The 12,113-nt window shown below is 37.3% G+C and overlaps 1 protein-coding gene across 1 annotated transcript; it reads right to left on the bottom strand.

Moving 5' to 3' along the window:
* Positions 4,015-6,837, bottom strand: LOC109229479 (laccase-17-like). The gene is made up of 6 exons (XM_019394932.1): positions 6,609-6,837; positions 6,201-6,352; positions 5,834-6,078; positions 5,623-5,751; positions 4,461-5,417; positions 4,015-4,361 (listed from the first exon to the last, which is right to left on the bottom strand). Exons 1-6 carry the CDS (start codon positions 6,699-6,701, stop codon positions 4,231-4,233), a joined length of 1,707 nt encoding a protein of 568 aa, XP_019250477.1. The 5' UTR covers positions 6,702-6,837; the 3' UTR covers positions 4,015-4,230.

Genomic DNA, 12,113 nt, shown 5'->3' on the forward strand with positions numbered 1-12,113 from the left:
GGAGGTTGCTTATGAGCTTGCCTTACCTCCCAGCTTGGCAGGGGTTCATCCGGTATTTCATGTTTCGATGCTCCGGAGGTATCACGGCGATCCGTTGCACGTGTTGGATTTCAGTTCAGTCCAGTTGGACAAGGATCTATCTTACATTGAGGAGCCAGTGGCGATATTGAACAAGCAGGTTCGGAAGCTGAGGTCAAAGAACATCTCATCAGTGAAGGTTCAGTGGCAGGGTCAGCCGGTCGAGAAGGCGACTTGGGAGACCGAGCAGGATATGCGCAGCTGTTACCCTCATCTTTTCACCACTTCAGGTATGTCTTTATACTCGTTCGAGGACGAACGAATGTTTTAAGAGGGAGAGGATGTAATGACCCGGCCGGTCGTTTTAAGAATTGACGCCCCGATCCCCTATTAACCATATTCTTCATGTTTTTTTCTGCTATTGCGAGTGCCGGGAGAATTCGTTTTGTGTTTCGGAGTATTTTGGGACACTTAGTCCCAAAATGAGAGTTTTATCCCTAAATGAGAGTTTTAGCCTTAGAATTTGGACCGTAGTCGGAGCAGTGTGAAGACGGCCTTGGAATGGAATTCTGTTGGTTCTGTTAGCTCCGTTGGGTGATTTCGTGCTTAGGGGCGTGTTCGGATTGTATTTTGGAGGTCCGTAGCTTAATTAGGCTTGAAATGCCGAAAGTCGAATTTTTAAAGTTTCCGGTTTGATAGTGAGATTTTGATATCGGGGTCGAAATGGAATTCCGGAAGTTGGAGTAGGTCCGTTGTGTCATTTGGGACGTGTGTGCAAAATTTCAAGTAATTCGGATGAGGTTTGATAGACTTTTTGATCAAAAGCGGAAATTTGAAGTTTTGGAATCCTTAGGCTTGAATCCGAGGGTGTTTTGATGATTTGATGTTGTTTTTGAGTGTTCCGAAGGTTGGTACAAATTTGAATAGTAGTATAGGACTTGTTCGTATTTTTGGTTGAGGTCCCGGGGGCCTCGGGATGATTTCGGAAGGTTGTCGGAAGAATTGGAAGTTGTTTGGAGTAGCTTCAGCTGCTGATCTTCTGTCATAACCGCACCTGCGGTTGGGGACCGCAGGTGCGCAGCCGCAGAAGCGCGTTGGCATCGCAGAAGCGGAAAAGGGGAGGGCCAGCAGGGACCACAGAAGCGGACGCTCCATCGCAGAAGCGGCACCGCATCTGCGTAAAAGTGGTCGCAGTTGCGAAAGCTGGACTTTAATGAAAAGTCGCAGATGCGGTTTCAGTGATCAGAAAAGGGCAGAAACGAGGGTTTAGTCTCAATCCTTTGAAATTTGATTTGGGAGCTCGAGATTGGCGATTTTGGGAGAGATTTTCACCTGGGTGTTTTGGGGAAGTAATTCATACTCGGTTTTGATTAATTTCCACGAACCTATGCTTAAATTCATCCTTTAAATTCGAATTTAGGGTGAAAATTTGGAGAAAAATTGGAAAAAGTTCTTAGGCCTAATTTTGGAGTTTTGATCAAGATTTTGATGTCAGATTGGAGTAATTTCTATAGATATGAACTCGTGAGAGTGTGAGGATTCTGAATTTTTAAATTTTACCCGATTCCGAGACGTGGGCTCGGGGGGCTTTTTGGGCGATTTTCCTAAATTCGCGTATTCGCTTCGAATTAATTAGTTGAATTAGTTACTTGACGTTATATTTACATTATGCAATTACTTTGAATAGATTTGGGCCATTTGGAGTCGGATACTCGTGGCAAGAACGTGGTATTGAGTTGATTGAGCTGGTTCAAGGTAAGTGGCTTGCCTAACCTTGTGTGGGGGAACTCCCCTTAGGAATTGGTACTGTGATATATGAAATGTCTTGTACGTGAGGTGACGAGTGCGTACATGTGCTAATTGTTGAAAATCCTGTTTTCGTTAAGTAACTATAATTTGTTTCCTTCCCTGTTTTTTTTACTAATTACAATTTAAGCCTACTGTTAACTTAGGAAAGCATGTCTAAGTGACTTAACTGCTTTACTTGCCCAAACTGCCTTATTTGAATTCTGTGCAGCATGCTAGGCTAGAAATACCTGTTTTACCTTGGTATAAATTTGATTGAATTGAATATTCTTCGTGTTGCTGCTGTGTGTTTATTTTGGGACTACGGGCGATATCCCGGGAGATCCCCCTTGCCTGTTTTATTTGGGACTACGGATGTAGTATTCCGGGAGATCCCCATGCACTTTTACATTGGAACTACGGGACTGCACCCGGTAGATTCCCCCAGCACCGAGTATTTATATTTGAGACTACGGATGTGGTATTCCGGGAGATCCCCTGCGCATTATGAGTTGGACTACGGGACGAAAAACATGTGCAGATCCAGGTACTTCGACTCAGCCCTACTACCCTTGAGGCGAGACGATTCTCCAGAGACTTCGAGGTATATCTGCCGCGTTTGCAGACCGAGGAGTCCCTTTCCATTCTCTCTTGTGGTGATAGCCCTTCTATCTTTTCTTTTGATTTAGATATTCCGGAGTTAGAGCATTTTTGTCGTATTCATAGCTTGTGATTCATGGGATTCCGGATTTTGGGAGTTGTTCGGTTTTGAGATCTTGTATTTTATATGCCAAGCGGCATCTTAAACACCTTTATATTTGTTATCTTCAGTTTGATATTAGTTTTTCCGCATTTGTTTCTTTTTTCGCAATTTGTTAGGCTTACCTAGTCGTAGGGACTAGGTGCCGTCACGACATGTTCACGGAGGGCGAACTGGGGTCGTGACACTTGGTTTTGAAAAATTAACCACTAGGGAAGAAGAAGAATACAATGAGATACTTAGCATTGGGAGCGATGATGGCATGGAGCTCATGGAACATCTATCAACAATGCCTATTCCAGCACAATGTCCGAGAGATATTATTGATAAGTTACAAAGAAGCTATATAGGAGCTTACAAATATTACTATGATAATTTGTAATTGGCTACTAAGAGGCCTAGTTCAAACAGAACCCTTCCTAGAAGGTGGCTGCGTAGATTCGGTGCTCTTCAAAAGAATTATATTTGTATTTGAGATTTGAAAGTTCTATTAATAAAATAAAAGGCTCTAAGCATTGAATTTTTTTTATGAATTGTCTTAGTTACTTAATACTTTGAAATTATATTAAATAAATTATAACTCTATTATAAATTTATAATTACTAGAATATTTCATTACAAGTCTTAATATTTTATAATTCTTTACTTATTTTTCTAATTTCCGTTTTAACATTTAAGTTTATTAAATAAGTCAAAAAACTAGCCGTTGCAAACTTTAAAAACTTAGTCATTTTCAAAAAACTACACTTAAGGCCCACAAACCCGTCCCGTCCCGTCCTGTTCCGTCCCGTCCCATCCCGTTTGTTAGCGGGACGGGATGGGCCGACCGTGTCATCCCATTTGTCCCGTCCCGTTTCGTCCCGTCCTGCTTAAATGTCGTCCCGTCCCGTGGACAGCCATACTGTCACACTTAACATCTCAATAGGGGTTGCATTGCCTTTTTATAGAAAAAAGAAAACCTTCTAAACTAGATAGAGAAAAGTGCTAGAGTTTATATATATCCCTTTTGGGTGCAAATTAGTTTATTTATAAGTACTCTATTTGTTCCCCAACGTAAATACTATTGTTGATTGAGTATTAGAAGGATATAGGAACAGGAAAGATGTAATTGCATTTATTAGTTATGCTGAAGTTTTTTAATAAGTAACTTGACCCTGCTAAGGGAATTTGTGATCGATCCATCTTTCCACTAACACTACAAAAACTTACTTGTTTAAACTCTTTTTTATATTAATTATGTTTTTACATTATTAGCTGAAATTTGAACTCATGCTAGCGCACTTCATACTGTAATCTCTTGGCGAGTCACAATTAATGGCTCAAATTAACCAATAAATCTAATTATTTTAGCTGTTAAGATTCTCTGATAGATGTACATGTAAATTTTATGCACCATACTGTCATTTGTGCGTTAAAGGACAAAAATACCAACTATATGAATGCAAAAAATATAAAGATGATTATAGTTCCAAATTTCATAGAACTTTGAACTTACAAAATTATCGACTCTCTCACACATGTAATCAGTAACAAGAAAAGAAAATTATGAGAAAAACATGAAGAGAAAATACAAATGACAATCCACCAGCTATATAAGCAAAAAGAGGAAAGATCAACGATCAAGCAAAAAAAAAAAAAAAAAAAGTACAAAAATTTAACGAAAATTCTCAACACTTGGGGAGGTCTTTTGGGGGAGGAGGTAGCTTCTGATTAGTAAGTTTTCCATCTAAAACCAACCATGCCATTTTCAATCCCCAGCTCGTGTGAATTTCCAGGTGACAATGCATAAACCATACTCCTGATGTAACACAAACAACATTATAATAGATTGATACATAGACTTATAATTGAATGAATGATATTAGTAGACATTTTAAATACAAAATTTTTAAGTTACCTGGATTGTCGGCTAGAAATCGAATTGCAACCCAACCGCCTGAAGGAACACCTACGGTATTCCTCTCAATAGGATCAACAAGGTTAAAATTTGCTGGATCCTTATTGCGGTCAAAATTCCCAAAACCTTGGCCAACGACAAAGAAGTTAAATCCATGAAGATGAAGAGGATGACTTTCAGCACCAAGAATATTTGTGTCTTGCATCACTAACTCCACGCTCGTGTTATATGGCAAAACCATAATTTTGGTATCATTTTTAACTAAGGTGTTATTTGGAGGGTTTTCAGTATAGTTAAACCAATTTAAAGGACTATAAGGAAAATCAGGCTTGTATACACCCTTGGATTGTCCAAAGAAATGAGATTGAAGAAGTGCAGTTGTAGGTTGCACAAATGATACATTGTTAACTGAAGCTGAGAATTTTGTACCATTAGGTCCTTGGCAGGTTTTGTTTTGATCACATGGACTTGTTCCAAGACCTACTGTGAAAAACAAATGTCTATCGACGTTTAGAGGTACATTTACAGGGAATTGAGGAGTCGCAAGACTTCTTAATCTACTCGTAAAATTGGTGACAAAAGTTGTGTCATTGAGAGCTGGTAGCAATGGTTTAAAGAGTGGTAGGTTTTTCAAATGGGGTGTTGATTTTGATTCATACTCTAAAATTCCAGCAACTGTAGAGTTGTCAAATGTGCCAGGGCCTGTCACATATGGTCGAGCGGTCATATAAAATGTGGCATTAGGAAACTGAGGTTTAGTTTTGAGAAGAACATTGTGAGTTTGTCCTGGTGTAATAATAAGCGTATCTGTCTCAAAGGGTTTAACATAAACACCATCAGCATCGATAACTTGGAGAGTATGATTGGCGATGCTGAAGAAAAGCTCATCATTAAGTGCAGCATTGATCAATCGAAGAAGATAAGTCTTTCCAGGTTTCACCTTCAGCTTAAAAGTATCTGTATAAAGCACATTCAAATACGTCAATATTCTTTGCTATAGTGACTATATGAAAAATTAAACAATCTTTCATAGTGATATTTGAAATTATATGAAATTTATTTGAACGTTACCTATATTAAATGACAATACCTGATCTATAACAAATTTTATTTTCAAATAATAAATTAGAACTATGTAACTATACAAAATAAAGTTTACTACCTTTAGCTGAACAATTATACAAAGGGCCAGGAAGTCCATTGATAGTATAAGCATCAGAAACATTAGGACCTCCACCTGTTTGTAAAGCTTGGGAAATTATGGCCTCAGTGTCTGCATTGAACCATTCTCCTGTGACATATTGCATTCATCAGCTCATCATTAGTATTCTAATAATTTCCTATAGGTAAATTAATTAATGATCACTTATTACCAAAGATGATGGGAACTTCTTTGTAGGGTTTGGCAAATGGATAAGGAGTATTCTTCTTTGGAAGAATAATTATAGGACCATAAACAGTTGATCTCAACCATGAAATATGTGCATGCCACCAAAATGTTCCTCTCTGGCCAATTATAGTGAAATTATAGACATAACTCTGACCAGTTTGAATGGGACATTGTGTTATATATGCTGGTCCATCTGCCCATCCACTGCGAAGCTGTCTAATTCCATGCCTATTAATTGGAGAGTTCAATGTTAAAGTTACTTGTAAGAAGAAGACACCCTTAATCGTGAAATATTAATTGGTTGTTGAACCGTGTGAATTGCGTGAAAATAATAGAATTCTTATGATTACCAATGGATAGAGATGTTGTTCTGAACATGATTGACCACCTCAATTTCAAGACGATCACCTTCCCTTGCCACAACTTTAGGTCCAGGGAATTGTCCATTCACTGTCACCATACTCTTGGTGTGGCATAATCTTGTCACATTTTGCATTTTGATCTGAATTTAACCCAAAGAGATGCAAAACATGGTCTAAGTTATGCTAATTCTAGACATAAAACGATACAGAGTTATAGAAGAATTTTAACACTATCAGGTCGCTTAAAAAATATTTATATTGAAATATAACTAATTAAGGCTGGTAGCTGCTATAACAAGTTCAATTGCCCACCGGTAATATAAAATTTTATAATGTCAGTGAATATAAGTTAAATCCAATCAATTAAAAGAGGAAACTGTGTAATAATATACATACTTCAAATTTATAGTGCCTGGTTGCAGCTGAAACGCTAGGCAGTAGACATGACGCAATCATTAGAGAGACAAGAAATAGTCCAATAGCACCCATTTTTTTCCCAGAAAATCTCTTTGCTTTTTCTTTCTTTGTAAACTTCTTTTTCTGCTGTTATACTATAAGTGCATGGAAGTCATGTATATATAGATGTTTGCCGGTGATTTGGTGAAATAAAAAATTAAGGTATAACGTTTAAGAGAAAGGTGAAGAAGAGAATAGATTGATTCTAAGTTATCTTTGGTTAGACCAACTGTAGTTGTAGAACAAACTTTGGAGTGGTGTCAAAGAATACAGATATTGTATACTTAGTATATTACAAGTATATTTTGACATGCAAAACCTAGGGTGAGTTTTGAAGTTAATTAGTTCGTTATAAAATGTAGTCTGAAGTTTTAAGAACAATAATACTACCATAATTTTAGAATTTTGGTGGTGCCAAAGAAAAACATTTTTTAACCAAAAACTGTATATCCATCTAAATCAGAACTTGACAAAATTAAAAGAGACTGCATGATGGTTCTTTCGGAGCGGTTTAATCATTAACTTCAATAAAAATTGACAAGTGCAAGCATAGCACCATATTACAAAGACTAATCAATTAAGGATGCTTTAATTTCAAGGAATTAGGAAAACTAAGCTTGTTAGATAGCTTGTTGACTAATACATTGAACATGTGGCCATATTTTAAATAATCACACATGGTCAAATTACGAAAGAGCAACCCGATTCACTAAGCTCCCACTATGCAGAGGGTTCGGGGAAGGGCCGTTTCTACAAGAGGTTGTTTTCACGACTCGAACACGTGACCTCCTAGTCACATGGCAGCAACTTTATCAGTTACTCCACGGCTGCCGTTCTTTTCACATATGTATAATGCTAATTAAAAGATACGTGGTTTTCACCACGATGGTAAATATTGAAGTGTTACACCATCTCATATAATAATTTGTATAAGAAGCAAAACAAGACATAGATGACTGTGGTCCAAGACGACATTAATAGCATAATCTTTCTAGAAAGTAAAAGTAAAAAATTATTTAAAAAATCAAATATATTGGTGTGCTGTATTTCAGGAGGAAGACAAGTTAGAAAAGACAGAACTGAAGAAGCTTAAGTTGGTGAGAGAAGAGTTTTCACTTGTTCGGTGTCTATCCATTTTCAGTAGTTAAAAAGAGAATACTATAAAGTAGGAATTTCTTTATTTTCCTCCCTTAATTTGGGGGTGGGGAGGGTAGGGCCACTTTGTATGTCTAAGTTTTTTTTTTTTTTTTTCAATTTTATCTGCAAGATATATAAAATTTACTCGTATCTAATTTTTACACCAATCCAATGAATAAATATAGGACACATGTTTTAATATATACTTTATTGTTAAATCATAGTGAATTACATATTTTAACCAAAAAATTTACGTAAATGTAGTTAAATAGTATAATTTGATGTAAACACCAAATATCTAGGAAGACAAACCAGTTTTTGCCTAAAATGGATCTATTTAAAATAGAGCTTAAATTTTACCTACTAACGTGGAAAAGATAGTTGGAAAATAGTAAAGTTGAACTATTCAAGAGTTCTTAGAGCTCCCCAAAGTTTTTTTGAAGCTAGGCATTTCATCGGACTTGATTAATTGCTCTTTGTCGTTCAAATTGAATCATCTCATTTTTTTGTAATTTTTTAATTGTCCAGAAATAAAATTAATCATTTTTTTTCTTGTTCTATCTGGGAGTAGTTACGCTATTCAATGGCTACTTTATTTAGTATTTAGTACTCACTGACATTGCAATGGCTACTTTATTTCAATTTGGACATCTATTAGATTAATTTCACCAGCTGACTTACGATAACATAATTTGTCTCAAGCAACTGGTGCCTTCTTGGACATTTCAGCACCACCTGTCCAAAAAAAAGCTTCTTCACAATGCTTAATCATTTTGAGAACAAGAATGTTAGAATAGAAATTATTAGGTAGAGTCTACCAAAATAAACTGAGGTTTTGGACACATTTGCAATCAGCCCTGGTGCACCTGAGAATTTCTGGAAATAGTCATAAAGTTGAGTGATAGAAGTTATGTTACCCCAACAAAAGTAGGTCGCCAGCAAAACAAAGTTGAATGAGTGTTAGTCTGGCACACTTTGAATGGTACTTGAAACCATTAGCAGTTTTCAATGGCTTCAACATCCTACTAAAATACTCCATGACAAGCACAAAACAAAAGGGATAGAGGGGGTCCCCTTGTTTCAATCCTTCCATATGATGCACTGTCTTAACACATGCAAGAATCCACTTTATGAATTTCTCAGAGAAGCATATACGAATTAGAACTTGCTCAAGGAAAGGCTATTCTACTGAGTCGTACACCTTTTACGTATCAATCTTCAACATACACCTCAAGGAAATTGCTTGACTTTTATTTCTACTTTAAATGAAAATAAGCTACTATGCTATTGGAAAAAATAGAAGAAGCTTTTATTTGACTCTATACAATAGGGTATATTCACTACTAGAAATTCGGTCAACATAAACAGACAAAACTGAGTGATATCAGTCGATAATTGGCAAAGTCTACTGAAAAGTGACCTATTCATAGCGGTCACAAATTATTAGGTCGGGAGAGTCAACCGATTGACTTTGGTCGAACAATTAAATTCACATCGGCCCAAAAGAAGAAGGACGGCCAAAAAAACCGTCCGGCTTCAGCCTTTTGTTTTCTAATATTATGTAATTAGAAAATAAACCATATAGGAATCGAACTGGATCTGTACTGCATCAGGATACTATTCTATCAGTAGACCATTGGCGCTTTTGGTTTAAGATTTTTTTTTATAATTTTATTTATACTCTTAATCGCACTTTTGCGCGAAATAACCGATTGATTTCGGTCGGTTTTGTTAAAAAATAAAAATATCGACCGAAATTGGTCCATTTTTTAGAATGACGACCGAAATAACCGACCGGTTTCGGCCGATTTTTGAATATCAATTACAATTTATATTAAATAAAAGACAGGCCGAAGTTTGTGTGTTCTTGAAAAATAAACTTCTCGGGAAGCAAAAATAATTTTCCGCATTTTGGCGCCAAAAAAAAAAAGATCGAATTCGGTCGGTTTTGTAAAAAAAAGAAAGTACTCCCTCCGTTCACTTTTATTAGTTCAATATTCTAGTTTAATCTTAAAATAAGTAACGCTTGAATTTATACGCGGTTTAAAGGATATGTGATTTAATTTAACACAAACGAACTAAGAAATAAACAATTGAATTAAAGGGAAACAAAGCTATCAAACCAAATGCAATGAATGATTAAGTCTAGGGTTTCAATGGACGTTTGGAAATCAGTTCCGATCCATCCCTCGGTATGGGCTCGGTTGCAACTCAATGAACAAGCAGCTGAAGAACACTTTAATAAATAGCTATAAAACAAAAAATTAATTTTATTACTTTGGTTTAAGTGCCAACATTGGTCCTTAAAATAAAGGTTTCTGTGATGACCTAAAAGGTCATCTTATATTTTAGGATTCGATTCCGTGTTTTGATGCCTTCAAAACCTTATTTTATTCCTCCTCGATTTGCGTGCGCATTTCCGAAAAGCGTTTAAGTTGAAAGTTGATAAAAATAATATTTTTGCCTTTAAAAGTTGATTTAGTTGACTTCAGTCAACGCTATGAGTAAACAAACCCGGACTCGTGTTTTGACAGTTCCGGTGGGTCCGTATCAAAATATGGGACCTGGGCGTATGCCCGGAATCGAATTTCGAGGTCCCTAGCTCAAGAAATGAATTTTTGATGAAAATTGAAAGACTGGAAATTAAATGGTGTTAAGAATTTGGTTAATGTTTGATCTTGTTAGTATCGTGCCAGTATTTTGGTTCCGGAGCCTGGTACAGGTCCAAAATAATATTTATACCTTATCTGTGAAATTGGTGAGAAACGGAACTGATTTGACGTGATTCTGACATCCGGTTGTGAAAATAGGAATTCCAAACTGTTCTTAAGAATTTCATGTGATTTGGTGCTAAATTCGTAGTTCTAGGTGTTATTTTGGCAATTTGATCGCAAGAGCATGTTCGTATGATGTTTTAAGACTTGTGTGCATATTTGATTTGGAGCCCCGAGGACTCGGGTGAGTTTCGAATAGGCTGCGGGATGTTTTAGGCTTAGAAATCTGGTATGTTTTGCTGCAGCTGGTATTCTGATGCTTTGTGCATCGCGATCGCGAAACCATTCTCGTGATCGCAAAGGAAAAACTGGGCCGGGGGAGGACTTCACTCTTCGCGAATGCGGAGACTTGGTCGCGAACGCGGAGCAATGAGGGTCTTACCCTCCACGAACGCGACCTGCTCCATGTGAACGCGATGGCTTAGGGACCTGGGGGAGGGGGTCAGTTGCTCTTCTACGCGAACGCGATCATTGGGTCGCGAACATGAAGGCCAGGGGGAGTAGCCATTCGCGAATGCGTAGTGAGACTCACGAACGCGTAGGCCTTTGGGCCGCTGTGTATCGCGATCGCGACAGGGCCTTCGCGAACGCGAAGAAGGCATGTCCAGTGATTTTAAAACAGACCCAAAATCGGGACTTCTTCAAAATTTCATATCTCTTTCATTAGAACTCGTACTAGGGCAATTTTTAAAGGGGGAATTCAACACCAAATCATAGGTTTGTACTCTTTAACTCATTTTCTTCAATTTCCATCATCACCCACTAGATTCCTAGTCCTAAATCTTGTTCTTTCATGGTAGAATTAGGGATTTTTGGAAGAATTGGGAGTTTTGAAAATTGGGAATTTAGACCTCGATTTGGGGTCGGATTCCGGAACTAATTACATATTCCGGCCGGGGGTGAATGGGTTTTGGTCCGAACCTCGAGTTTGACCAAGCGTGCCCGGGGTCAATTTTTTACTTTTGGGGGAAAATGTAGGGAAACCTAAATTTATGTATTGAAATTGATTTCTTTAGCAATATTTGATGTTATTAAGTTAATTATGGCTAGATACAAGTGATTTGGAGGTGGAATCTAGAGAAAAAAACGGTAATTGAGTAGTGACTGGCCTGTGGATCGAGGTAAGTGTTGTGTCTAACTTTGACTCGAGGGATTAGGGATCCTTGACTTAATTGCTATGTGAAAATCCATGTGAGTGGCGTATAGGTGAAGGTGACGAGTACCTATGCGCCGCCAATTTATCTGTTTTGACTGTTTTCTTCTTATTATATTGTTTTCCTGCCTTAACTGTTGCATGCTTTACTCGTATTTCCATGTTTAATTGCTACTTGTCAGATATTGGTTTTCGTTGTTGAAGGTTATTAGATATCACGTAGTTTTGTTGTCTCATACTATTGGCTGAAGCTAGTTTATCGGTGTTTTATGGTATATTTTGGATTGGTTTCGTTGAGTAGTATTAATTGTGTGAAGTTTCATAATGTACAAGCTTTCCGTTTGCTTTGGTTTTAGGTTTAAGTATTGTGGAGAGTTTTGA

This window comes from Nicotiana attenuata, chromosome 7 (assembly GCF_001879085.1).
Source record: "Nicotiana attenuata strain UT chromosome 7, NIATTr2, whole genome shotgun sequence".
Lineage (NCBI taxonomy): Eukaryota > Viridiplantae > Streptophyta > Magnoliopsida > Solanales > Solanaceae > Nicotiana > Nicotiana attenuata.